Below are 26,680 nucleotides of genomic sequence, written 5' to 3' on the forward strand. Positions count from 1 at the left end.
CCCTGTGTATTGATAAATTATTTTTTGGACCCTGTGTTTTGTAAAATGATTTAAATAGACATCTAAACCTGATTTTGATGAACAAAAAATTGAATATAACAACATAGTTCTTAGGCAGAATGACTGTATTTTTGTTTTGAGTTGTTAGTTTGATGAATTATTTGTAATTTTAGTTAAAAAAACTTTGATCAAAATCGAGTTAATGGGTCTATTTGAACTATTTTAGATAACACAAAGTCCAAAAAATAATTTATCAAAACACAAAGTCTAAAAAAACAAAAAAAAGCATAAACAAAAAAAAAAAACTTTTATTAGAGTTGTAATTATACCAGAATATAGTACTTTTTGTGCAAAAATAAAATAAAAAGGAGGACCAATTGTGTAATTAGGAAAAGATAAACTGTCCGGCGCAAATACCATTTGTCTGTACTCAACTCATAACCATCACAGAATATCCTCAACGACAACGGTCACCGTTATCCAAACCACTCTTCACTCTCTCAATTTCCAAAACGACAACAAAAACCCCAAAACGGTAACGCACCCAACCCACCTTGGTTACCTCTCTATGTGTTCCCACCTCAGCCTCCACTTTCTCCACTCACTCTCTCTCTCTCTCCATCATCTTCTCTCTTCCACCACCGGAGTTAGAGTTCCATAACAACGGTGGGTGGAACCACTGTGATTGAGTTTTGCCCGGGTTTTGTTCGACGAAATGTCTCTGTGGGGTTGTGTTTCGGCCGCTAACTTCAGCAGCTGCCAGAGTGGTGTCGTGGACTTTCGAAACGCAGGGAGCATACCCAGATGTTGTTTTCGATTGCGTTCCCAGAAGATGGGGTCTTTGGCTTTTGGGTCTGGTGAATTTATGGCTCGTGGTTTGGGAGGTCCGAGCTCGCTGGCTCTTGTTGGTAGTAGACAAAAGAAGGGTGTTTTACCGTTGCAGGTTTTCTTTTTCCAAAATATTTGTTGTTTAGATGGAAGAACAAAAAATAAATAAAATGGAATTGAGTTGTTTTTGGTTGTGGAATAGGTGGTTTGCGTGGACTATCCAAGGCCGGAGATTGATAACACTGTGAATTTCTTGGAAGCTGCAGCCTTGTCTTCCACTTTCCGTGGCTCTCCTCGTCCAGCCAAGCCTTTGAAAGTCGTAATTGCTGGTGCAGGTGACGAAATATCATCCTATGCTATATATATATATGTATGTATATGCTTTTTTTCTTTCGTGGAGACTACATGGGTCTCTGACTTTTGAGTATTGATTGCTTGAAACTAGATTTGTACTCTTATGCTCCAAACTCAGTTATTAGGAGTACGTATGTATATGCATATATTTCTTGTATACTATCTTATTTACTAATGACTCTATCCTGCATATTAGGTAATACACTTCTAAGTTATTTTCGGATTCTGTTACAGAATTATAATGAAGACTCTTGTAATGGTTTTGTATATTTGTGGTGAGCCCTTAGCTAACTGTTTTCTCAAATTATTGTAGGTCTGGCTGGTTTATCAACTGCAAAATACTTGGCAGATGCAGGTCATAAACCTATATTACTGGAAGCAAGAGATGTTTTAGGTGGAAAGGTTTTTACACTGATCTAGTTTAACCTATGTTAACGCCAAACTCATGCTTTTATTATAATTTTTTTTTAACTTTTTCATTCAAAGACAATCTTGCTTATATTTTTGAAACAGTATCACTTTTAGCCTTGGTTTAGATTCTTATTATGGGGATTGAAGGGCATTGGTAAATAGGACCAGGCTCTTATGCCCACAACATAGTTTTTACTGTACATTATATAAATCCTTTCAATAAAAGGATAATGAGAACCTCATAATATGTGTCATTCTCCAGTATTATTTGCACTCCAACTCCTTTTTCATTTTTGGAAGGATTTACATTTTCAAACCTTTTTGCTGGGTAGTTTCTATATAGTTCAAGTATGGGAAATTTTGTTGCTGATTGGAATATCTTTGCATTAAGGTGGCAGCATGGAAAGATGATGATGGTGACTGGTATGAGACCGGTCTACATATATTCTGTAAGTTGAATCCCTCCTTTTTAGTATTTATCACCTACCTTTTACAGTTTTAAATGTAGATCTTTCTTCTAGGTGCCATGTAGGACAGATCAAGTATCCCATAATTAGAATTACATATCTTAGTAATTGGGATCCCACTTGATTCTTTGTCCAATGTTTGTTATAACATGTACTAGGATAGAATGAAGTCTACACAATTTATATCTATATATTTTTTTATTCCCCCACCCCCCTCATTTTCCAATTTTGAAGAGCTTATTTTCTCTGTATGCGTCGCAAGTTGGAGCTTATCCCAACATACAGAACTTGTTTGGAGAGCTAGGCATTAATGATCGGTTGCAATGGAAAGAACATTCAATGATCTTTGCAATGCCCAGCAAGCCAGGAGAATTCAGCCGATTTGATTTCTCTGATGCTCTGCCAGCTCCCTTAAATGGTAAGAGATTATATCATTACCTACTTATTTCTGTTTTTCTCTACAACTAAGAAAATTGAGTTTTCCTCCTAGGTAGAAAGCAACCAAGTTTTTGGAATAAATGCACCAGTTGGTAATCATGTGCATTTGTAACCAGAGTGTATTTGGTTGATTGGAATTCTTCAATGCCTGGAAATGCTATTGCTCAAACTAGGTGTACTTGAGAGCTAAGCTAGTAAATTGTTCCTGTTCAAAGCCAAGAGTTAAATGTAAAACTCTTAATACTATAAGAGGCTAAAAGTATTCCTGCAAATGCTGCTTTGTGGTATTTTTCATGAAACATGAAATCTGTCCTTTGTTTATTGTTATCGGTGTTTAGCAGTTTTTGTGCTCATTTGGTAGGACTGCTATTATTGTTACCTTGACTTATTCTTTCCTTTTGTTAAGTTTTCTGTTTCCTTCAAAAAAGTTACCATCCAGTGTTTTGTTATGTCTAGGAATATGGGCTATTTTAAGGAACAATGAGATGCTGACCTGGCCAGAGAAAGTCAAATTTGCAATTGGACTCCTGCCTGCAATGCTAGGTGGACAGCCTTATGTAGAAGCTCAAGATGGTTTAACTGTCAAAGACTGGATGAGAAAGCAGGTAGGGTAAATAGAAGAGATTCTTTTATGGTTTAAATTTATAAAAGTATTCAAGGATTCCTTTTACTGGAATGCGAAAAGTGTGGTTATTTAGGCTCTTGATAATCCTTTTACCATTCTTCCCCTCACTTCCTGTGAGAAAACACACAACACACAACACACACACATTTGGCTGGTGCTCATTTTCACAGGTTTATTCTGGCTATAAAAGACAATCTTCTTGTGCTTTTTTATGACTAATGAGCACAACTTATTAGGGTGAGAAGTTTATAGAATATTCTACTATGGTTGATTAACTTGTTGCCCAGATTTAGACAAAACATTACTCGAGTCTAAAACTGCTCAAAATGGCTCTCAGTATGAGAAGTTTCATTTCAACCGCCAGCTTTTAATGCATCTAATAATTTACTGCTAAATTTTTTCATAGCGATTTCACCTTTCAGGACTACAAGATGGATATTCAATTGATGAAAAAAAACGCGATTCTATCATTTATTAGTTTGTTGCTAGTTATTATGTTATTAAACAAACCTGCTTGGCATTGTATGTTTGAAGCTAAAATTCCTGTGGATTTTTTTTCAAATTTACCAGATTAAGAAATACATATTTTCACTGTCATTGTGGTGTCTATGTCTATGTTTGCGAGTTGTTCAAGTGTTGTCCTCCGACTTCACTCATCTGAGTTTTGATATCCAGCTTTAATAAAAGGTCAACACTCAATGTTGAAGTGTGACCTATGTTAGGAGGATATTTTATAAATTACTGGATGACAAGCTACCAAAAACTTCTAGAAATGTAGAGTCAAGGAAAACTAACACTATTTCTTTTTCATCTTAATATACTTTATTGAGATGAAATAGATATCATTTTATCTTAAGTAATAACTAATAACAACTCTTAAGATAATCATTTCATCTTAAGGCACAGAGAGAGAGAGAGAGAGAGAGAAAGAGAGATCATCATAAAGCTGTGGAGGGCGGTGCTTCCAATAATGATTTCTATTTTATGATTACTCAATTTGGTTTGTTGATCATTTCCTTTGCTTATTTGTCTCATGTGAATTTTCATATCCTGGTGAATATGGAAGTTTCCAGTTTAAAGAGTGATTGATGATGTTTCTGTTTTCTCCCAGGGCATACCTGATCGTGTAACTGATGAGGTATTCATTGCCATGTCAAAAGCCTTAAACTTCATCAACCCAGATGAACTTTCAATGCAATGTATATTGATTGCTTTAAACCGATTTCTTCAGGTATGCTGCTGACATTATCGTTCTCATCTAGATATCACACGGGTACAAAGTAAATCATGTTGATCTATCATAGCAATACCATAACTGCATGCACATTGTTTATGGAATCCTGAATCATATTTATACTCACTCATACAAACAAAGAAAGGAATCTAGAGGCCAAGTTTAAATGCCTAAAGTTACTATTTCATGTCAGACTGTTACATAACTGACAAATGTGGAATTTGAGGATAGTTAGGATGTAAGACTACTATGCTGATTCACAAATGTTAGTAATTTCTTAAATTTTTACTTTTTGTTTTTATCTTTTTATCATGAAGCATTTGAAGCAATGAATGTAAAAAGTAGTCAACGTACTGAACTAGAATTTTGAAGATGTGTATTGGGGTGGCGGGGAGGAGGTTAAGTAATACTTAAATACTATTAGTACTGATACAGCTTTTAATCCCTCAAAGGGATCATTTCTTCTTAGTTTTTGAACATTTTGATATTGCTATTTTTGTCATGAGGGGAAGAAACTTATTTAAGCCAAATACTGTTTGGTGCATTCTTTGTGGAAGGTTACAACTATCTAATTTACTTGTTCGTACTTGCATTGAAATAACATGAATAGGAGAAGCATGGTTCCAAGATGGCTTTCCTAGATGGAAATCCCCCAGAGAGACTCTGTATGCCCATAGTTGATCATATCCAGTCATTAGGTGGTGAAGTTCAACTTAATTCGCGGATACAAAAAATTGACCTGAATGATGATGGAACTGTAAAGAAATTTTTACTAACTAATGGAAATGAAATCGAAGGGGATGCATATGTGTTTGCAACCCCAGGTATGTCTTTGACCCTTGTTTTCCTGTCAGATATATTAAATTCAAAATCTTCATATCTCTAATACCGTCTATAATTTCATTCCTAACAGTTGATATCCTGAAGCTTCTATTGCCTGAAAACTGGAAAGAGATTCCATATTTCAAGAAATTGGATAAATTAGTTGGAGTTCCTGTTATTAATGTTCACATATGGTTAGTGATGACTCTCTCTCTCTCTCTCTTTCTCATGATTGCACCTTGTTTAATTCCCACTGGATAATGATGCCCTTAATCAATATAGGAAAAAATTAGAAGTTAGAGGTAGATGGTCTCTGGTTCATTAATTACCAAATATATGAATATTTTTCAAGTAGTTATTGTAGAAATTCCCAGAAATGAAAAAGGAAATTATGTTGAAGTCAATCGCAATTATCTTAACCTATCCGTATCTCAAAAGGATAGAGATAGATAATTTGTTCAAGGTATTTTGTACAAGCTATTTGGGGGTTCTCAAGATGAATTATCTTCTTTTACTTTTCATTGGCCATAGCAATAGAATGCTGCAATGCAATTTTATATTACTCTGTTGATTTCAGCTATTGGTTGCTCAATTTTAGGTTCTTTGCTTAAATGAAATGTTATGTAATTTTTCTTTGATAAACCTACATATTAGCTTATGTGCATGCACTGTGCACCAACTTATAGTTACTATAAGTATATATGTATGTGTGAATAATATAATCATTAATATTTTGTATATTAGTTTCTACTGTCTGGTGGTAAAAATAATTTCTTTGTTGCAGGTTTGATAGAAAATTGAAGAACACATATGATCACCTCCTTTTCAGCAGGTCCTGATACTTTAATTTTTGAGTAAATTTACTTTTCAATCACCCAAACTCATTTAAAGAAGTGGAACCTTTCTGCTAGCTTTAAATGCATATTTTATTGGATTAAGAATTAAACAGTTCTCTTCAGAACTCCAGAAAACACATAAATAAATTTGAACGAAAACATATTGCCTGTAATATTTACAAACAGGTTCAATGTTTAGTGCTTTAAATGCTGTAAATGGGATTGCATACGTTCATTTGCTTTAAATGATACTGTGCTACTCATTGTTTGGTTCTGTAAATTAACTTCTTTTTTCCCTATGCAGAAGTCCTCTTTTAAGTGTCTACGCCGATATGTCAGTAACATGTAAGGTAATAACTCTACTACCTCACAATGTCATTTGAGGGTTCTTACATTGAAATAGTTTGCAATTGGTAAAAATTATAAAACTCGAATAATAATAATGCTTTTTAACTTGTGAGGTTACTTAAATCTTATACGAACAGTTTATATTTATTCTGTACTCCACTTATATATTGTAGGAATATTACAGTCCAGACCAGTCTATGCTTGAGTTGGTTTTTGCACCAGCAGAAGAATGGATTTCTCGTAGTGACTCAGATATTATTGACGCTACCATGAAGGAACTTTCTAAGCTGTTTCCTGATGAAATAGCAGCAGATCAAAGCAAAGCAAAAATCTTAAAGTACCATGTTGTAAAAACACCGAGGTTCGGCTTTTCACCACTAATTTGAACTATGATGGACTTGTTTGATGCAACTTTTACTTCTATTTCTAGACAATATTGGAAGAAAAAGAAAAAGTTGGGTTTTTTTAGTTGCTCATAGTCTACTTTAGACGTATTTTGGGTTAGAATAAATATGAAATACAAAATCCATTATTAGAAAATAGATAAAATAGGAAATTTTAAAATTTCATTAACAGTTAAAATACCTTCTCTTGTTTTTTTCAAAAGAGCTTCCTAAAGAAACTGGTGGAGATATCTTTAGGAAGAGCTTCCAAGCGCAAAAAAACACTTTTGAAAATTCACTCTCCAAAGTAAGTTTTAGGCTCTAGAAGTGCTTTCAAAGCCATGCCTTCTTTGGATTGCTCTTAAGAAAACACGACTGCTTTCTGAAGAACATTCCTATGGGTATTTAAGCATCTGTGTAGTAGGCAGTAGGCACCAGTATCATGGATGTTATCACATATTAAGTTTTGAAGAACTTTTTTCTTTTCCTTTTTTTTTATAAGGAGACATTTTTAGTTGGCACACTTTGATGCAAAGAAAATATGTTGAGGTTTTGGGCTATGGCTTTCAGTAAGTAGTTCAGTTACTCAATTTCTCTTCTGAATCTGATTCATCTCAGGTCTGTTTACAAAACTATTCCGGATTGCGAACCTTGCCGTCCCTTGCAGAGATCTCCTCTTGAAGGTTTCTATTTAGCAGGTGACTACACAAAACAGAAGTATCTGGCTTCAATGGAAGGTGCTGTTTTGTCAGGGAAGTTTTGTGCACAGGCAATTGTACAGGTAAGTTCTGTCATTGCTGTATTACTTCCATGTCATTACTCAGTAAGAACACATTTTCGTCTGGTGCTCGCTGAAAAACCCCATGTAATGATACTTTCAGGATTATGAGTTGCTCGCAGTTCGGGGTCAGAGAATTTTGGCCGAGGCAGGAAGTCGTTGACAATAACACTCGAGGCAAACTTCGCGCTTACAGCAAAGCATATTCTTCAGTTACTGTCTGTAAACTATTGTTCTTTCGAGTGTCAACGAGCTTCTCAAACCAATGCAGGGAGAAACGAAAATTGTGCTTATCTTCAACCAAGGAGCATTCCATCAGATATAGTTATACCATGTTTTTTTCTGATAAAGGGTAATTTTTTTAGTTACTGTACAGTGATACTTAGTGTCTAATCTGTTTAATTTGGCTTTGGAGGAAGTTGACACTTCTTTTTGTATCCATTTGTTTGTGGAGAACAATTGTCATAATACACTGCATATAGAAATTGATTAAGAGGCTGCATAGTTGAAGATACAGGTGTGAACTGTTATGAAACATCTTCAGTTTGAAGATGTAGTGGAAAGAAGCAACCAATAAAATTATTACACAACATCTTGTTGTTGCATTCAATGTTGACTAATCTGAACTAGGTAACATGAAATGATTGAATAAAAATAAGTCTTAGGCTGTCAAAGACCAGAGGCTCTGGACTTGAGATGGAGGATAGTGAACTGGTGAAAAAAAAAACCTTTCAAGTTAGGTTGTTTGGTCAATTTGTTGGAGGTTGCGGGTCTAACCCGCCCCGCGGTGTGGGTGGTACTGCTGTCTGAAACCGCAAGAGGAAAGTGAGAGGGGTATTTTGGTCTTATTTTCAATTTGGAGTATAGTTTTGTAATGATTAGCCATTTTTTTTTTTTTAAAATGGGGTATTATGATGGATATTTGGACAAATTTCCCTTAAAAATAATAATATTGGTGCATAGTTTAAAAAGGCTTTTAGAGGGACTGAGAGATCTAAGAAGACTTCAAAATAGGACATTGCTTTTATAACTATATATTTATAAATAAAAGTCACTCCTTTATTGGACTTTGATACACACAATGGGGTATCAGGAATGTTCCTTTAGCAAGTGTAAGAGAGATTTCTCATCCAATGTATCCTTTACTCACCTTAATTAGAAAACTAATCATGATCATGAAAAGCCATATCATAACTTTATTATAGATTATGGAGATGAGAACAAAGAAAACAAAACAAAAAAGTCACTCAACTTGGCCCTAGTTTTCTCAAACTCATACCATATACATTCCCTTACTTGAAAAACAAGTAAACTTTTCAATCTCTTTAAACCTTTTTAGTAAAATTAAACGTCTTTTGAAGCAAAACCCATTTGCCTCATATCCCAATGCACTAGGGATTAGAGGAACAATCCAATCCAACTATATAAATTCATCAATTCCTCACTACTCAATATAGTATCAAGTCTAACTCTAGCTCCAAGTTTATAGTACTGAGCTTAATTCTCTCTAAAGTTTTCAAACAAGTTATTAGTTTTTCTTTTTCCTTTGTGAACCCATAAAAATGGCAGAATTCCAAGTTCAAAATAAGGGGAATGGGTTCTCGAGAAAGTGTGCAACTTTGGTTAAGGAACAACGAGCAAGGATCTATGTTCTTCGTCGCTGTGCCACCATGTTACTCTGCTGGTACATTCATGGAGATGAATAGAACTCTATATACATATATATATAGACACACAAACATAAGCACACATAACAAAATGAATGAAGATTTTTCAACTGCACCAACGTTTGGTTTTATGGACAGCAGCACCACATGTGGTGGCTTAGTGATGATCATTTGTACTTCTTAGCCATGCATGTGTCCCTTTGAGTTTGATTTTTTTTTGACCTCATTGGTGTGTTTATTCTCCAATGTGGTTTTTTTTACTAAAGGGGCATGCATGGAAAGAGGTTTTGGGCCACCACATATACATATGATATAAATATATTTTATGTGTGTAATATATATGTAAGTGTTTTGCTTTTAACCAAGGTTGGAATAATGTAGTACCTATAGAGACGAGGCTACGTGATTTTTTTTTTTGTTACGTTTGAAAAAAATGTAAGAACCCATGTTAAAATGAAGAAGAAGAATAGCTAGTAGTACTATATATCTTTATGATATAAAAGAGAGTAATTAGTACTACAGTCCACATTACTACTTTTATAGTCTACTTGATTAAGGTATTGATCTGTGTTTTTTATAACATTTAAGAATGATAGGCAATAAAATGTCAGCTCATTAGTTAGTTAGCCTATCCAACATATCATTTTGTTTACTGTCCTAATCTTGGCTATTATAACAAATCCGTTGTTAACTGTTTTAGACTTTCCCTTTAACAATCTGTTTGTACAATTCTTTCATATAAATAGCAAATCATTTTCTGAGTCTTGTAACTTTTACAAAGGCTCTGATTCATCTATTCTTTATTCCTTCTTTGTATAGATAAGTTCTACTAAGTAAGAAATTTTTATGTAATAAGTATTAAGAGAGTTCTACTAAGTAAGAAATTTTTATGTAATAATTTTATGTAATAAGTAATAAGAGTTTTTTATAAGCTCTACTAAGAAATTTTTATGTAATGAGTATTAAGAGTTTTTTATAACATTTAAGAAATTTCTACGTAATGAGTATTAAGAGTTAAGTTAAGAGAACTTTCTAGACGAGTATTAGAGATGTCATTCTTTTGCCAAGGTATATTAACTCTCTTTTTTATAGCATAAAAAGGGAGAAAAGAGTGATAACATGTGAGACTTCTAAACTCCTTTTATAGTTAAAAGAAAAATGGAATGAGTTTTATTTTCAAGTTGGGATTATCTCAAATTCTATATTTCTTATATTCTTCTATAGCTCAATTCAAGAGAATTTTTCATCCAATCAGAACATTTGCTCGAGCATTTACTTGTTTTTTGGTAGTGCTAAAAACACGTATATAATTTTTCTCCAAATCCTTGTTCACACTCTATGCACCGCAATGGCTTTTAGTTGTGCCTTTGATCTTAGTCGTCTTATATAGACATAACAAACATATACAAGTGTGGAATAATACACACATATTACTTACCTAGATGAGTATGCTTGAGTTGAGTTTTCTTTGTTGCAAAGACCGATCTCGAGTGCTCATGTGGGTGCCCAATGAGGGACATGGAATTGGTGTCGAGCACTCACGTGGTGGATGATGTCCAGTTAGGGGCAAGAGATTGGTCCTGAGTACTCACGATGGATGCTCTATTTGTATTGCTAGACTCATTATCTCGACCTGGCCCTACGAACAGATTGCGATCGACTTTCAGAATGACATTTTTCTCTATTCTCATGTGGCATTTTTGTTGACCACCTCCACCATTGTTGTTTCAATTTTGCTTGTACTCCCATTATCCTGATTTTGATTTTGTGCGTTGTAGAGCAACAACAACCAAAAAATTGCAATAGTGAGTTTTTCTAAATTATATTTGACATAACTTAGTAAAATAGGCATTTCTCTCTCTTGTTCAAGCTTCGATTTCAATGATTCAATGTTTGGGCATGAAGTTGGGTCCGATTGAAATTTTAAACCCAACCCAAAGTATTTCTAAAGTTAATTACATGTAATTAAATCATTTTCAACAACAAATTTAAATATACCACATCTCATAAAAAGTTAATTAGTATGCTTCCATGTAGAGCATTGATACATTTATATACTATTCTTCAAAGAGTTTATACTTTTTTGGATCTTGTGTTTTTTCCCATTACCTGTTTGGACACTGTGTTTTGACAAATTACTTTTTGGACCCTATGTTTTGTAAAATGATTAAAATAAAACCCTAAACTCGATTTTGGTCAATGTTTTCTCAACTAAAATCACAAATAATTTACTAAACTAACAATTCAGAACAAAAATAAAATCATTCTGCTTAAAAACAATGTTGTTATATTCAATTTTTTCTTCATCAAAATTGAGTTTAAGGTTCTATTTTAATAATTTTACAAAACATAGGGTCCAAAATATAATTTATCAAAACACAAGGTCCAAACAAGTAATGAGATAAAACACATAGTCCAAAAAATTATAATCCCTTCTTCAAAATACATTACTAAAACTCAACTATGTTGCTTTTATTTTAAACTCTTATATTACACCTTATTCAGCTTCTTCATTTTTTTTCAACATCATTTATATATATACTATTTTTTAATATATTTTATTCATTTTAAATATATAATATCAATATTTAAAGAAAAATTAAAAATTAAATATATTTAGAGCAATGAAAAAGGGTAGGTAACCATTTGGTACCCTATATTTTTGCAAAATATCATCTTGGTACCTTATGTTTATAAATAATGCTTATTTGGTACCTTGCATTTTGAAATCGTACATATTTGATACACTGCATTTTAAAATCGTACATATTTGATACCCGGTATTTTAAAATTGTATATATTTGGTACCCTAAACTCAAATTTAATTAATAAAATTTTACCAATTTAATCAAATTACTCTCAATCATACGAGCTATAAATTATATATAACTGCTGATAGTTTGACCATATTGATAAAATTTTATTAATTAGGATACTAAATATCTATATTTTTAAAATACGGGTACCATATGAGTATTATTGAAAATAGAAAATACTTGAACAATACTTTGCAAAAACAAGTACAAATTACACAGAGTGTCTAGTTTTGGAGATGTCATTTAATTTTTAGTTACTTTTAAAAAAAAAAAATTTCTACCCAATATTTATTTGAATCTACTAATTATACCCTTCAGTCATACTTAAGTTATATGTGTATAAGCAAGAGTATTATGAGAAATGTCATTATAATAATAGGTAAAATTTAACCGATTTATTTAGTGGTTAAGTTTAATTAACTAATACTAAAAATGAGTACTTAATCTCAAAAAATAAAGAGTAACAATTGAGTAAATTACCCAATTAAAATTTATGAAATGAAAAAATATAATATATTTTGAGTGTGAAAAGACGAGTTTACCCCTCTTCATGAATATGTGGGCTAAGATATGACACGCCAAAGTCAGATAGAGGACTGACCACCATTATCAATATCAATATCATATTCATATGTTATCCATTTCACAGTCTTCTTCTCCTTCTGACAACTCCAAATGCTTTCCCTCCTTCTCTTACAACCAAAATGCCCATCTTCACTGCAACTTCCAGTTCCACCCACATTTCCTTTCTCTCCCACCTATGGACTGGCGCCGATGTTTCCTCCCTTAACCATGGCACCGTCTCAGTCTCAGTCTCTCCATCTTCTTCTCAGTCTTCTCTCTTAAACCCATGTTTCAGCCTTAATTCTTTTGGCCGGAGGAGGAAGAAAAGGCTGGCCATTTGCTCCGCTAACAGCAGCAGCAGCAGCGAGGTATTTGAACGCCGCCCGGACAGAGAAGCTGGCGCTGCAGCTGCAGCCGCCAGAGTACTTCAAGAAACTTCAGCAGCCTCGTCAGAGGCCCTCAGGCAAGCTCGGGTGCGTTGTGTTTTTTTATTCTTTTTGGTTGAAAGATGATACTGACTTGTTTCTTTGGTGAAATCATTGAAAGCATTTCTTGGGTTTTGTTGGGTTCTTTTCTTTTAGATGTAAAAGCAAAAAAATGTGAATGAGCAATGGAATTTAGCTGTTTTTGGTGGTGAAGGGTGAGAAAGGAAATAGAAGAATTATGAAGTTTTAGTCTTGTAAGAGTTTGTGGGCTTCTACCATTTCCAATGAGGACTTGTTAAAAAAAATAAAAACAAAGTTTGTCTCCTTAATTAGTTTGAGCTGGTATATAATGCTTGTGAAAGAGTTTTTCTGTCTATGTAGAGATATCTTTAGGTGATTTGTTTTTCTTAAACTCTTTCTAAGGAAACCTTGTCTTCTCTGTAGAACTTTCTTTAATCCATGTCTTTATAATTCTCTTTAAGTACATTGTTATAAGACATTTAGTATAACTTGTTTGTTAGCTGTGCTCCTATTTGGGAATATCCAATGTTTATACATGTTGCAAGCAGAGATAGTGCTTTAGCTTCCATTTTCATTCCCACCCAAAAAAATTCTTGTTATCTATCTTTCTAGTGTGGTTAAACCATAAGAACCAAAAGGAAGATTTTGAAACTTGATGATATGGGTAAAAACTTTAAGTTTTGGTTCCTGGATTGATATCAATTCTCTTCCACAGTTACTAAAGTTTGTTGAGCTAATACTTGGTTTCTGCTAAGAAGTAGAGGTCTGCTGATTGGAAGGAAGCAAAGAGTTACAACGACGATAGACGCATCTACGAAGGCAGGATTGAAGGTTTTAATAATGGAGGATTGCTTATAAAGTTTCGTAGTTTAGTTGGGTTTCTCCCATATCCTCAGTTGAGCCCTTCCCATTTTTTTAAAGGTATTACCTTTTCTTTTGCTCATTCTCTTTTGGAGTGTTACATATTGTCTTCATACGATTTCCACAATGAATTTGATAAATAAAAGCTTGGTGTGTTAAGCTTGTACTTCTTTTGCTCTAATGTCTAAAAATATAAGCAAAAGGTATCCCAAATGGTCCATTTATATCTTTTTTTTATGGTCTTTTCTTTTCCTTATTTATCCTTACAAACCCTTCATGTTAAAATTTAGAGCTTCTGCTGGGTTCTTTAGTTTCTGCCATACCATTGTCACTAAAAATGTTATTTGGCAATTTTATTACAATAAATTATCAATCACCATTATGAATATCGGTAAACTTTTTATTCAAAATACTTTGAATTGTATCACATTCGTGTACTTATTAGTTTTTTTGCAATGGCTATACATATTGCTTGGTTATGTAAAACTTGTTTCAACCTTCTTTATGCTATCACATGTAGAAGAACCGCGCAAAAGTCCCCAAGAGGTGGCTAGAAGTTTAACCGGTTCACTTATAGCAGTGAAGGTATTGGATTTATTTCCTTAGTATTTTATTCAACTAATAAGCTAATAATAAGCATCAAATAACTGAGATATATTCTTATTGGTTTTGATATTTGCAGGTAATTCAAGCAGACGAGGAGAACAGAAAATTGATATTTTCTGAAAAGGAAGCTGTTTGGTCAAAGTTTTCTGATCAAGTTGATGTGGGAGACATTTTTGAAGCAAAGGTGGGTTCTGTGGAGGATTATGGTGCATTTGTTCACTTACGATTTCCCGATGGTAGTATTCTTTTCCTTATAACATCTAACAACTAATTTGAAATTCACAAACTTTCTGATTGTTCAACATTTTCTGGGGGGGCTGATTTAGACAAATCTGTTTAACAATGCTGGAACAGGTCTTTATCATCTCACTGGACTAGTGCATGTTTCAGAGGTTTCATGGGATCTAGTGCAAGATGTAAGAGATATTCTTTCGGAGGGTGATGATGTAAGGGTGAAAGTTCTTAGTCTCGATAGGTAAGCTATTGCTGTTCGGTACATGATTATGCACTAGTGGAAGATTTTATTTTCTATGAATTAAATGCACAACTTACATCATTCTAGTTTCACTCTCTACTCCACTTAGTCTTTTTCCCTTTACATTTTACTCAAGACATACTTAAATCTTAGCTCATCTCTTGTTTGACTCTTAGGGGGAAAAAGTACATTTAACCATGCATTGTTGCAAGATTTCTGGTGTAATTTCTCTACAATAATTTTTGATAACTACTAAAAATTTGTAAAACTGAAAAGCTCCTCTTCTTAAATGAAGCTCTATGTTTTTCGATTCTTGGTATCAAGGGAAGTTGTTGACATTATCATCATCAGCATTAACTTCATAAATTTTAAGCTCTCGAGTTTCATTCATGCCACCTTACAAATTTCACTCTCTAGCTAGAGACTAGAATTAATCGAGTTCTGTGCAGACAAAAGCCAAGGATGACACTATCAATCAAACAGTTAGAAGAAGATCCACTTCTAGAAACATTGGATAAAGTAATACCACAGGTTTGTAATCTTATAATCTTGGAAAGAGCTTTTGTCTTGCTATGCATTAAACATCATTTTTCTTTCTCCCAGATATTGATGATTTTAACATGTCACAGGACGGAGCAGGTTCTGATTCTTTAAATACCAGCAGCAGTAGTAACATTGAGCCGCTTCAAGGACTTGAAACTATATTTGAAGAGCTACTAAAGGAAGATGGGTATGATTTCATTTGTGTTTAAGTTCTCAAGACTTATTTTGCCTCAAAATTCAATAGATTCTAGCATAGGAAAAATCTATATGCATTTCTTTATTGATATTGAATGAATCATTTTCACAAACCTTATGGGTTTCTACTTTTATTATGAAAAAGACTGATGCTCATCGACTAGCGTTTTTGACAAACTTGTTCAGTATATACGACGTGAGAATAACTCGCCAAGGTTTTGAGAAACGGGTGGTTTCACAAGACCTACAACTTTGGCTTTCCAATGTGAGTACCTCTTTTCTTCTTCTTTCTGCCATGGCTGAACAGAGAAAGAAAGCTCTTCTTATTTCCGCATCCTCATCATCTTGCATCCCTACTGCAGGCACCTGCTACCGACGAGAAATCTACTCTTCTTGCTCGGGCTGGAAGGCAGGTGAGTTCCAATTAAACAACAACATTAATGATCATAATCACAAAGCTTTTGATTCAAATAAAACCTTTCAAATTTTATTGCCTTCTATTCTCTCTTTTTTGTAATTCACAAGCACATTTTGTTCAATATGTCTCGGGTTACAGGTGCAAGAAATTCAACTGACAACAGGACTCGATCAAGAAGGTATCAAAAAGGCGCTGCAGCGAGTTTTGGAACGAGTCCCGTGATCAGTATGAATAGAAATCTTCTGTCTCTAAATTACAAGTTTTCTCTCCATCCCACCACTCAAAATTTATTTCTATTCTATCTATATATAGTTATATATAATTCTCTTTCCCTCCTATTATTATTATTATTATTATTATTATTGTGCTTCTCTGTTTGTACAGAAATTATTTGTAACATTAAACATTTTGTCCTAATGAGCTCTACATCAAGTTGATATAGGTAAAATAGATCATACCATGTCTTTCAGGCTTTAATATGTAATTCATTTTATTTTATGTTAATAATCAAAATAAAATTCATTTGAAAACAGAGAACTTAATATAAAAAAAGTGTAATGACTGAGTGTTTAAAAAATATGAAAAATAGCTAAATTCAATTACTGGGTTATGATTGTATCTTTACATATAAAGAATTGCTATTTTTTATCTAAAGAATTACATCTAAATATGAAAAATATGAACTTAATAAGTTGGTCGTTCTCTTGAATATGCACCCTGTATCAAGGCTTTGATTATGGGAATTTTTGTTTGAAACAAACAATATAATAAGTTAAAAAATTAATTAAAAAAAAAAACGAGATGTTTTAAATATTATAAAAGTTTCTAAAAAGTGTTTTTGACAAGCTAGAACTGAATTTGATGATTATATACATGAAAATTAGAGAAATTTTAACTTAAAAAACAATGTGGGATTTTGTAATCTTTTTTATTTTAGTGTTGGGAACATGTTTATATGTAATCAAATATTAGTTATAATTACTTATTTAAAATAAATTAATTGGTGGGATGGCAAATGTGATTCTCACTTTTTATAAGCCACCAACTTCGAATAAGCTGTGTCACAATTGTTTGTTTACTATTTTTTACAAAAAAAAAATTCAAACAGTTATATATGTAACCTAGGCCCCAATTAATTCTTGTATATAATTCTTATAAGTTTTGAATATGAATGTGATTCTTTACATATATTTCTTTATTTTACTTTTCTTCATTCATTGTTAGAGCTTTCAATTCTTTTTTGAATATTTCAGTTTTTGTGGATTGGATTTGATGGTCTTACCTATATATGTCTATATAAACACAACGACTTTCTTTAATCGACAATGATTTTTGGATAATGTATTTTTCTGTTTTGCTCTTCATTTTGTTACAGCAGAATTAGACATTAAAACTACTTCCAAGAATGATCTAAATGACTAGTAGTAAAGGCTGGTGTTATCTTAGCTAACCAACAAAGCTTTATTATTTAGATCGTTCTATAACTGATTTCTACTGACGCCAATATTCATTTTTAAGAGCACTCATATTGGGTGAGTTATATTACCAAAATATGTAAAAAAAAAATAGCTAAAACTAACAAAAATGGGTATACATTGGATGATGTATTTTATAAATATTTTTAGATAAAGCTACAGTACCAAGCTATATTTAATGTACACTATTCATTCCTTAACCCAATATTATAATATTAAAATATATTATAATATTATTGATAGTTATAAAAAATATTTGAAATGAATAAAAAATGTTTGAAAATATAATATTTAAATGATATAGAGAAAAAAATAGAGAATCTGATGTATAGTAAAATGTAAAACTTAGAGGTAAAATAGAAAAATGTGTGTTTTGGGGAACTATTTTAAAGGTTGAAGTAGAGCACCGGACAGGAGTGCTCTAAGTCCTGTGTTTTTTTTTATTTACCAGACCACATAACATAATTGGTGGTGCTTCTACTTCTAGACAACAACTCTGCTCTGCTCTGGTCATCTATTTCCCTCGGTTTATATCACATCAAGTGTTCTTACTAACTAAAATAGTAAACACAACACTCACAAGGACACACATTAGTAGAAATAAGATTTATAAGGATTAATTTAAAATTTACCATATTTTTTCACAAATTTCTCAAAGAAATCAGAGATGAATAGCCCGAATATCATCCGAAAAAAAGAAAGTCAAACAAATAATAATAAATTAATTCTAGTTACTTTTTATATGATCCCTATTTATGATCAAACTTGCCGAAGAAGAAATTTTTTTACTATAAATATATATTACCACATTTCTCACTCACTTAAGTCTATGATCTTCAATAGCACAGAGGAAAAGCCAGGTACGTATATAATAAATATGATGACGGTAATGATAATATAATTTTCTTTTTGTTATTTTGCTTAAATTTTTCATTCTCTTTTATATCATCAAATAAATTATGAATATTTTCATATATTATTTTTCATTAATTTGTAACATCTTTTGTTTTTCATTCTTTAGTCTGTAAAGTGACATTATTTTTTGAGCATGTCATTTCTTTTGATGATGAATATGCAAAACTAATTGGTATGAAAATTATTTGTATACATCTTGACCATTTCTTTAGCAATTTTTTATTTTTTGTTTTCTTGTATCATTTTTTTATTTCATGTAGACATTGTTGATAGCATTTCAGAATTTTTAAAATTGCTAACATTGAAATATACATTTAATTTGTAGCAATATATATTAATACTACAAAATGCATTACTGAAAAAATAAAAAATTATTATTATTTTAGAAAAAAAAATCTTTATAAGAAAATAGATTAGTTTTGGGTCGGGGCCTTAGGCCATCTCCAACCCATTACCCCATTATGGTGTTGCACCAACACCAAAACTAAAGAATCTTAACACCATATTTTTTTTCTATTCCAATCACAACACCAAAAATTACACCAAAAAATATATTATTTATTATTATATTATTTTTTAATAAAAATATAATATTCTTTTTATTATTTTATCATTTATTTATTTAATTAATCAATTAAGTAAAAATGTCATTATTAATTACATGAAACTTATTTCATAAATATTAAAACTTGAAAATTATAATAACACATTACATTTTCCTATTTAAATATTACACTACTAAAATAAAATATATTCAATTAACCCTAAAACATAACACACTCTTGAAATATTAATTAAATTAAACTAATTTTCCGATACTATATTCGTCCCACAAGTGTTCAATTAATGCATTTCGAAGTGCAATGTGAGCATCCTTATCTTTGATTTTTCTATGTCGAGCTAGAAATTCTTGAAATCGAGCATCGTCATTACCCACCATCTCAACTTCTGGATCTGGCACTTCGAACCGTTCTTCAATGGGTGCATTAAAGTCACGTTCATCTTCTATTATCATATTATGCATAATAATACATGAAGTCATTATATCATGTAATATCCTCTTATTCCATAGACGCGATGGTCCTGCCACAATGGCAAATCTTGATTGTAATACTCCAAACGCACGTTCTACATCTTTTCTACATGCTTCTTGTTTTCGAGCAAAAAATTGTTTCTTCGGGTCACGTGGCTCACGAATGGTTTGAACGATAGTAGACCATTTTGGATATATACCGTCAGCTAAATAATAACCCATATTATACTCTTTCCCTTTAATGACATAATTAGCGGGTGGAGAAACACCCGCAGCAAGATCAGCAAAAAGATGGGACGCCTCCAACACGTTAATATCATTGTTAGATCCAGGTAGACCAAAATATGCATGCCATATCCAAAGATCATAGTCAGCTACAGCTTCAAGAATAATAGTCGGAGATCCACTACGACCAGCGTATTGTCCTCCCCAAGCCGTAGGACAATTTTTCCATTTCCAATGCATACAATCTAAACTACCCAACATTCCTGGAAAACCTCGACTTTCACCAATGTGTAGTAGCCTTGCAACATCATCAGCGTTAGGTGATCGGAGATAGCGGGCTCCAAAGACCTCGACAACAGCACGACAAAATCGTTTCAAACTTTCCAAAGCAGTAGATTCTCCTATTTTGATGTACTCGTCGGTAGCATCTGCCGGTACACCATATGCCAACATTCGAAATACGGCTGTTACTTTTTGTAGACCCGATAACCCAAGCTTACCGAGTCCATCTCTTCGTTGGACGAAGTAATTGTCATGCCTTTGTACAACATCATAAATATGAAGGAATAAAGCACGACCCATTCGGAATCTTCGGCGAAACATCGAGGCAGAAAATCGAGGGTTCTCTGCAAAATAGTCGTTGAAGAGATTGCGATCAGCATTTTCTCGGTCACGGTTGACTACTATATGACCAGGAATTGAGCCCCTGTGTGACCCTTCGTTATTTTGATGTTGAGCGATGCAAAAATTGTTGTTAGCAGTAATTTGACATACCACTTGTTTTTCTAGATCATCATAATAATCATCATCATCTGAAGAAGAAGAAGACGATGCCAAATAAGATGAACTACCATAATGAGAATTCATCTTTAGTCGTATGTGTAGTTGGTCTACATTAAGCCAATGTTTTATAGTGTAGATATTCACTATCTTCAGATTTCAAATTATTTTGTCTTAAGAAAAGATACTCATAACATTGTATTGTCACATCGTATTTTGTCTTCAGATTTCAAATTATTTTGTCTTAAGAAAAGATACCCGTAGCATTGTATTGTCACATCATATTTTGTCTTCAGATTTCAAATTATTTTGTCTTAAGAAAAGATACCCGTAGCATTGTATTGTCACATCATATTTTGTCTTCAGATTTCAAATTATTTTGTCTTAAGAAAAGATACCCGTAGCATTGTATTGTCACATCATATTTTGTCTTCAGAAAAGATACCCGTAGCATTGTATTGTCACATCGTATTTTGTCTTCAGATTTCAAATTATTTTGTCTTAAGAAATCTACCTTCAACATCCCTATATAATGACATATTTTTCACATAAGATGACCACACCTCTTCAACATAGTTCTAAACCAACTTCTTTCTCTTTCAAAATGACTTCAATTCGAACTTCTTCATACTCAATTGAAGAAGATGTGCACTTGTGTCATGTGTATCTTGACATTTCTCAAAATCCAATCATAGGAATTAACCAATCCAGAGATCAGATGTGGGCAAGAGTTGAATTAGCATATCACTCTGGGCAGTTTAGTAGTCAACCTCGACCGAGAAGATCTTTGCAAACTCGAATGACGACCATTCTTGCGGCAATTTCAAAATTGAGGGGATGCGTCAACCAAATTGAAAATAAAAATCCAAGTGGTGCTTCTCAAGAAGATATTGTGAGTATATATTGTTATAGTTTATTTTTAGTTAGTAACTTATTTTTAATTTTATTGACAATATTTATTTATTATTCAATAGTTAAATCAAGCGAAGATGCTATTAGCACAAGATCCAAAGTACATAAGAGGGTTCAAATTTGCTCATGTGTGGTCTATTCTTAAAGATTGTGAGAAATTTACAAATGACAACACCAATTCACCAGCTAGATTCCAACAACAACGTCGTAGTTTCAATTCCCCCCAATCTTGTTCTTCTGGCTTCGAATCACCGACATCAGCACCCACCGGTATGAGTTCATTTGATCTTAATATGAATGAGGAGGAAGTTCCTATTAATTTATCTAAAAGACCTATCGGTGTGAAAAAAGCAAAAGGAAAACAAAAAAGTGATGAACAATTTAAGAAATTAATGGAACAAAGTCAAAAACTTGTTAACGTTATAGAAAAGGGTAACTTTGAAAGAAATGAACTTCTGAGACAAAAGGTTGATGTGGCTAGAATGAGAGAAGAGAATAAAATTTTATTTATGGATATGAATTCTATATCCGATCCAGAGTTTCGCCAATTTATTCAAAGCGAAAGGAGAAAAATTTATAGATCAAGAGCACAAACATCCGAACATGGAGAACAAGGAGAAGGATCTCAATATCAGGGATCTCAATATCGAGCATCTCAGTTCCAAAGATCTCAATATGAAGAAGAACACAGAGAAGGAGCTGAAGATGAACATCAACGATCTCAAAATCCTTCACAAGATTATAGTCAATATTATGACTATCTTGGCGGAACTGGGAATAATTTTTAAAATTATTAGAAGTATGTCTTAGTTTGTCTTGTGTTCTATATATATATATATTTATATTGTTTTCCATTTTATGTTTGGTGTATTTGATTTTAATATTAGAATGTAAGTTTGAAATATTTTAATTATCTTTTGTATATTTAATCAATTTCAATGTTAATTTTATTTTCTTATAGTGTAGAGTAAGAATTTTCACACAAATTAAAATAAATTATATAAAAAATTAATTATGAAATATTTGAAATTTTATTTAAAAAATTAAATTATATGTGTATTTATAATTTAAAAAACCCAACATAAAATATAAACCCAAATAATACTCACATGTTTATATATATAAATATATATATATATGATATAAAATATGTTTATTTTAATAAAAAAATATATATATATATATATACCGTGTGAACAGTGCACGGCATATATGCCGTGTCACTGTTCATCAACTGGTAAATGCATGTACATTTGGAGTTGGGTTGGAGAGAGATTTTTACTCTCCACGGCATATATTGCCGTAATGGAGTGGGATTGGAGATGGCCTTACATATATGGACATAATTTTTTATTATTTTTTTTAAAAAGAGAGTTCGATGGGGTTTCTTGTTTTATTGAATTTTCATATTTAATTATTATTTTTTTTTTATCAACTTATCATATTTTGTAGCATTTATAAGGATTAAGTAAAAATTTACCATATTTTTCACAAATTTCTCAAGATTAGCCCAAATACCATTAGAAAGAAAGAGTCAAATAAACAATAAAAAATAAAATCTAATCTATTTTATAGTATTTACTTTTTATTTATCTAAAATAGTAATTACTTTTTATTTATATCATCCCTATTACATATTAATGATCAAAACTTGTAGACCAAGAAAGTTATTTAATATATATTACCACATAACATGTCTATATAGACTAGGTACCTATTTAATATTTCTTTCACCGCTCAACTTTATAAATACAAATAAGATAATATAATTTTCTTTTTTTTTTTTTGCATAATTTTTTCTTTCTCTTTTATATCATCAAATAAATTATGAATACTTTCATATCTTACTTTTCATTAATTTGTTTGTATTTTTTTTTATCTATTAAGGAGAAACTAGCTAGGCAGGATTTTGTAATCAAGCGCTTTAATTTTATTGCGTGTACTGCATTTTGAATATTAATTTAATTACTTCTTGTTAATTTGTTTCAAATTGTTTATATATTAATATATATATATATATAAATATTTATATATGATAACTCTGAAACTTTTGATCAAAATTTTGTATTGTAGATAGTCTTAAGTTATATTAGTATATGGCAATTATTGTTCACATGCATGGGGAAATTAAAAGATAATCTAAGTTGTAACATGATGAATTAAATAATATACACAATGATAATTGTATTATTTATTAGTTAGAGTACTAATTAAAAGATAACTAAGAAGAAGATGAGTTTAATTTTGTGCTTAATTTGGTTTTTCTCAGAAAACAAAATGAAGTATTTTTGGATGTTGGGTGGAGTATTGACTCGCATTCGTCCTCTGCTTAAGGCCACTGGACTACTTATAAGTATTATTCATCACTATCATTCTCAGTCCTTAATTATAATTATAATTTTTGCTACAACAACAATAATAACCTAATTTTTGCTATTATTTATTGAGAATTAATAAATATGTTAATAATTTTTTTAAAGAATATAATTACAATATAAATATTGAAAACAATTACTTATTGGAACTATATATATATGCTAAAAGTACATTTTGGAAGAATAGAGTATATAAAAAGTATATAAATAATGAAAAAAATTTGTTTTAATTTTTTTCCTATTAATAGAATATTCTTATATATATATGTAGTGCTAGATTGTAAATATGACTGAAAATTTAATAAATAAATAATTAAACAAATTAGTATAAGATGTTTTTTAAATATTTTATTAAACAAAAATTATAACAAACATAAACTTAAACAAATATATATATATATATATCACAGCAAACATCATAATAGATATTATTCAAGAGCCATGAAAGTTTGTTTATTCTTTATTGGAATAGTTTAATTATATCTTCGTTATGCTAAATGAATTGATTATTTGTTTATATTAAGTTTTAGGTTCATCTTTAATTCTTTAGCAAGAAACATACGTATATAGTGGGCATTTGGTTCAAATACTCAATTTATGAGGCCTATGTACAAATGGTGAGTTAGATTGGATATTCTTGTTTTAAATGAGTCTCATTTCTATGTTTACTTACATTTAAATGTTTTTTTTTGTCGGGTATTATTTGTGAAATTTCAATCTTATAATTTCTATGTTTAGTTACTTTTATAATATATAATTTGCTTTCGCTCGCATTTCAGACCAAAAAGTAAGTCTAATTATGCTCGATGATGAAATAGAGATCAATTATTCTAATTTTTCAAGTCCGATAAGAAACCAAAAATATACACGTACGTATTACAATTTTAATTTATATACATTTGTGTTTTATTTAAAGTCTAAAATTTAACTGCTTCATTTTTTCTTTTTTAGCTTATTGCACTGCGTTCGCTACAATTGCATGCATTGAGGCTCTCAGAGCACAATTCTATGGTATCAAAGAAAGGTTATCAATACAATACGTGGTTGATCACTGCTACGACATAAACGCAAAAGATAGAGGAGCTTATTTCGAAGATGTACTTGATTTCATCATAAAAAATGGAATGTATACCGCATCTGATTATCCGTATGAAGGAAGAATTAATATTCCTCCTCCGAGAAAGGTATTTTATTTCACATAATCATTATATTTATAATAAACTCTAATATTACTAATGTATCCATTTTTTTTTATAGGATGGAAAGATTAAAAAAATATTTCCCATCACTGGGTATACCAGAGTAGTGGGAGAAAAAAACATCAAGCGTTGGCTTAATATAGCTCCAATGTTGATAATTGCTACAATAGATGATTTTATAAAGTTTAAAAATTGGGTGCGAACACATTTATTTATTTTATTATAATAAGTAAATTTTAGTTGAATTCATACTACTTTTATGATGAATCTAACATGTATTTTTTAAATGTTTATTTAGGATATTTATTGTCTAAATGATAGAATATCTTATAAAACACATCATGCTATGGTACTCATCGGATGTGGAGAACAAGATCGTCCTTATTGGCTTTGTCAAAATTCATATGGAAAGAATTATGGCAAAAAAGGCTTCGGAAGGATATTAATGGACGATTATGAGAATCCCATTATAGCATTTGCCTTACACCTTCCGGACATTAATTTAGTACCTAATTCGGAATTTGATCTACTTATTGATTTTTCTAAGAGTTTTCTCATGCACTTTGGCAATTGCATGGTCACATGGGAAAATTAAACACATGAAATTATGACATCTACTATGTATTAAGATAAGTATTGCAATTGTTATTTGGATTGCCACATGGCTTGCTTTTACTGACCTTTTTGTGTATTAATTCTCTAATTTTGATTCACATGAATAGAATAGAATTCATTTTTCATTATTAATTTCACTGTAAGCTTTTCTTAATTGTGAGTCGATTGATGTTGTTACTATGAATATGAATGCAATATAATTTCATTTGAAACTCAATAATCCTATGTTGTCAATTACTTAATTAATCTAACCAAAAATGAGTAATGATTCATAAATTTAAACCATAACCATATATATATATATATATATAGATAGAATAGAAATACATTTTGAGTGGTGGGATAGAGAGAAAAGGTCTAATTTAGAGACAGAAGGTTTCTATTCATATTCTTTGTTTGTGAAAATGATTCATTCAAAGGGTTGAAAATGGATGTGGCACAGCTTAGCTCAACAGAATTTTATTCATACCCCTCTCGGCTTTCAGCCTCATTCACACTCTCGTATTTTGGTTCCCATTGGGTTTACCTTGTTTACAGTCCTCTTGAATAACATCAACACACCAGAGCTCTGTCTTGTCTTTCCATACTCTTTTTCTCCATCCTCCTTTCAATGTCTAAAACCTCAACCATTCGCACCGTCACCAAGATGCTGAAAAAAGCTTAGAAGGCTGTTGTTCGACGAATCCCTGAGTCTCCGCCCCAGCCCGAACCTACCCCTCCCGATCCCCCTACCCCTACCCCTCCCTCTCCCTATTATCCTTTTGTAAAAAAACTCCGCGGACTCTGTGAGAAGAGAGTCTTTCCGAAGAATGCTCCAAATTTGTCGGCAATGACGGCACAATTGTCAGTGGGAAAATGCACCCTCTGTTGCGAGGAATTTGAGCTCGGACAGATGATGGTAAAGTTTATCAGCTGTGAGCATGTTTGTCATGCTGGATGTTTTGCCGAATTAACAAAACAATGTCCCGGTTGCAGAGAGAGCGCGTATGAGGAGGAGGGGATAAGAGCTATATAAGTATATAGGTATATATATAAA

General features: G+C 31.8%; 6 protein-coding genes across 8 annotated transcripts; 5 read left to right on the forward strand and 1 right to left on the reverse strand.

Moving 5' to 3' along the window:
- The first annotated feature begins 457 nt into the window (after positions 1-457).
- On the forward strand, positions 458-8,034 carry LOC133819918 (15-cis-phytoene desaturase, chloroplastic/chromoplastic). Its single transcript, XM_062253300.1, has 14 exons — positions 458-943; positions 1,031-1,163; positions 1,496-1,584; positions 1,985-2,042; positions 2,323-2,478; positions 2,955-3,103; positions 4,235-4,354; positions 4,968-5,181; positions 5,271-5,373; positions 5,964-6,011; positions 6,320-6,365; positions 6,537-6,724; positions 7,365-7,527; positions 7,628-8,034. The coding sequence occupies exons 1-14, from the start codon at positions 716-718 to the stop codon at positions 7,685-7,687; spliced, it is 1,755 nt and encodes a 584-aa protein (XP_062109284.1). The 5' UTR covers positions 458-715; the 3' UTR covers positions 7,688-8,034.
- A 1,052-nt stretch (positions 8,035-9,086) lies between these two features.
- Positions 9,087-9,230, forward strand: LOC133816805 (small polypeptide DEVIL 22-like). The gene has a single exon (XM_062249111.1). It carries the CDS (start codon positions 9,087-9,089, stop codon positions 9,228-9,230), a length of 144 nt encoding a protein of 47 aa, XP_062105095.1.
- Positions 9,231-12,637: 3,407 nt separating this feature from the next.
- Positions 12,638-16,592, forward strand: LOC133819919 (uncharacterized). Of its 3 annotated transcripts, none has more exons than XM_062253303.1 (10): positions 12,638-13,044; positions 13,779-13,938; positions 14,399-14,463; positions 14,561-14,720; positions 14,875-14,959; positions 15,409-15,490; positions 15,589-15,689; positions 15,884-15,962; positions 16,060-16,110; positions 16,254-16,592. In XM_062253303.1, exons 1-10 carry the CDS (start codon positions 12,712-12,714, stop codon positions 16,335-16,337), a joined length of 1,200 nt encoding a protein of 399 aa, XP_062109287.1. In that variant the 5' UTR covers positions 12,638-12,711; the 3' UTR covers positions 16,338-16,592. The 3 variants fall into 3 exon arrangements, with proteins under 3 accessions (XP_062109287.1, XP_062109286.1, XP_062109285.1); XM_062253302.1 differs by having other exon boundaries at positions 12,639-13,044; positions 14,402-14,463; positions 14,839-14,959; XM_062253301.1 differs by having other exon boundaries at positions 12,640-13,044; positions 14,839-14,959.
- Positions 16,593-19,304: 2,712 nt separating this feature from the next.
- Positions 19,305-21,041, reverse strand: LOC133815723 (protein ALP1-like). The gene has a single exon (XM_062248533.1). It carries the CDS (start codon positions 20,628-20,630, stop codon positions 19,305-19,307), a length of 1,326 nt encoding a protein of 441 aa, XP_062104517.1. The 5' UTR covers positions 20,631-21,041.
- On the forward strand, positions 20,938-22,302 carry LOC133819921 (uncharacterized). Its single transcript, XM_062253304.1, has 2 exons — positions 20,938-21,435; positions 21,518-22,302. The coding sequence occupies exons 1-2, from the start codon at positions 21,076-21,078 to the stop codon at positions 22,241-22,243; spliced, it is 1,086 nt and encodes a 361-aa protein (XP_062109288.1). The 5' UTR covers positions 20,938-21,075; the 3' UTR covers positions 22,244-22,302.
- Positions 22,303-24,751: 2,449 nt separating this feature from the next.
- LOC133816806 (uncharacterized) lies at positions 24,752-25,717 on the forward strand. Its single transcript, XM_062249112.1, has 2 exons — positions 24,752-25,014; positions 25,328-25,717. The coding sequence occupies exons 1-2, from the start codon at positions 24,955-24,957 to the stop codon at positions 25,622-25,624; spliced, it is 357 nt and encodes a 118-aa protein (XP_062105096.1). The 5' UTR covers positions 24,752-24,954; the 3' UTR covers positions 25,625-25,717.
- The last annotated feature ends 963 nt before the right edge of the window (positions 25,718-26,680 follow it).

This window comes from Humulus lupulus, chromosome 2 (genome assembly GCF_963169125.1).
Source record: "Humulus lupulus chromosome 2, drHumLupu1.1, whole genome shotgun sequence".
Lineage (NCBI taxonomy): Eukaryota > Viridiplantae > Streptophyta > Magnoliopsida > Rosales > Cannabaceae > Humulus > Humulus lupulus.

Excerpts from the sequence above, each read along its gene's own strand:
- LOC133819918 (XM_062253300.1), top strand. The coding sequence starts at position 716 with ATGTCTCTGTGGGGTTGTGTTTCGGCCGCTAACTTCAGCAGCTGCCAG. Across the intron at positions 6,366-6,536 it reads ATATGTCAGTAACATGTAAG|GAATATTACAGTCCAGACCA; the intron begins GTAATAACTCTA and ends TATATATTGTAG. Across the intron at positions 6,725-7,364 it reads CATGTTGTAAAAACACCGAG|GTCTGTTTACAAAACTATTC; the intron begins GTTCGGCTTTTC and ends GATTCATCTCAG.
- LOC133816805 (XM_062249111.1), top strand. The coding sequence starts at position 9,087 with ATGGCAGAATTCCAAGTTCAAAATAAGGGGAATGGGTTCTCGAGAAAG.
- LOC133819919 (XM_062253301.1), top strand. The coding sequence starts at position 12,712 with ATGCCCATCTTCACTGCAACTTCCAGTTCCACCCACATTTCCTTTCTC. Across the intron at positions 13,939-14,398 it reads CCCTTCCCATTTTTTTAAAG|AAGAACCGCGCAAAAGTCCC; the intron begins GTATTACCTTTT and ends TATCACATGTAG. Across the intron at positions 14,464-14,560 it reads GTTCACTTATAGCAGTGAAG|GTAATTCAAGCAGACGAGGA; the intron begins GTATTGGATTTA and ends TGATATTTGCAG.
- LOC133815723 (XM_062248533.1), bottom strand. The coding sequence starts at position 20,630 with ATGAATTCTCATTATGGTAGTTCATCTTATTTGGCATCGTCTTCTTCT.
- LOC133819921 (XM_062253304.1), top strand. The coding sequence starts at position 21,076 with ATGACATATTTTTCACATAAGATGACCACACCTCTTCAACATAGTTCT. Across the intron at positions 21,436-21,517 it reads GTGCTTCTCAAGAAGATATT|TTAAATCAAGCGAAGATGCT; the intron begins GTGAGTATATAT and ends ATTATTCAATAG.
- LOC133816806 (XM_062249112.1), top strand. The coding sequence starts at position 24,955 with ATGTATACCGCATCTGATTATCCGTATGAAGGAAGAATTAATATTCCT. Across the intron at positions 25,015-25,327 it reads ATATTCCTCCTCCGAGAAAG|GATATTTATTGTCTAAATGA; the intron begins GTATTTTATTTC and ends ATGTTTATTTAG.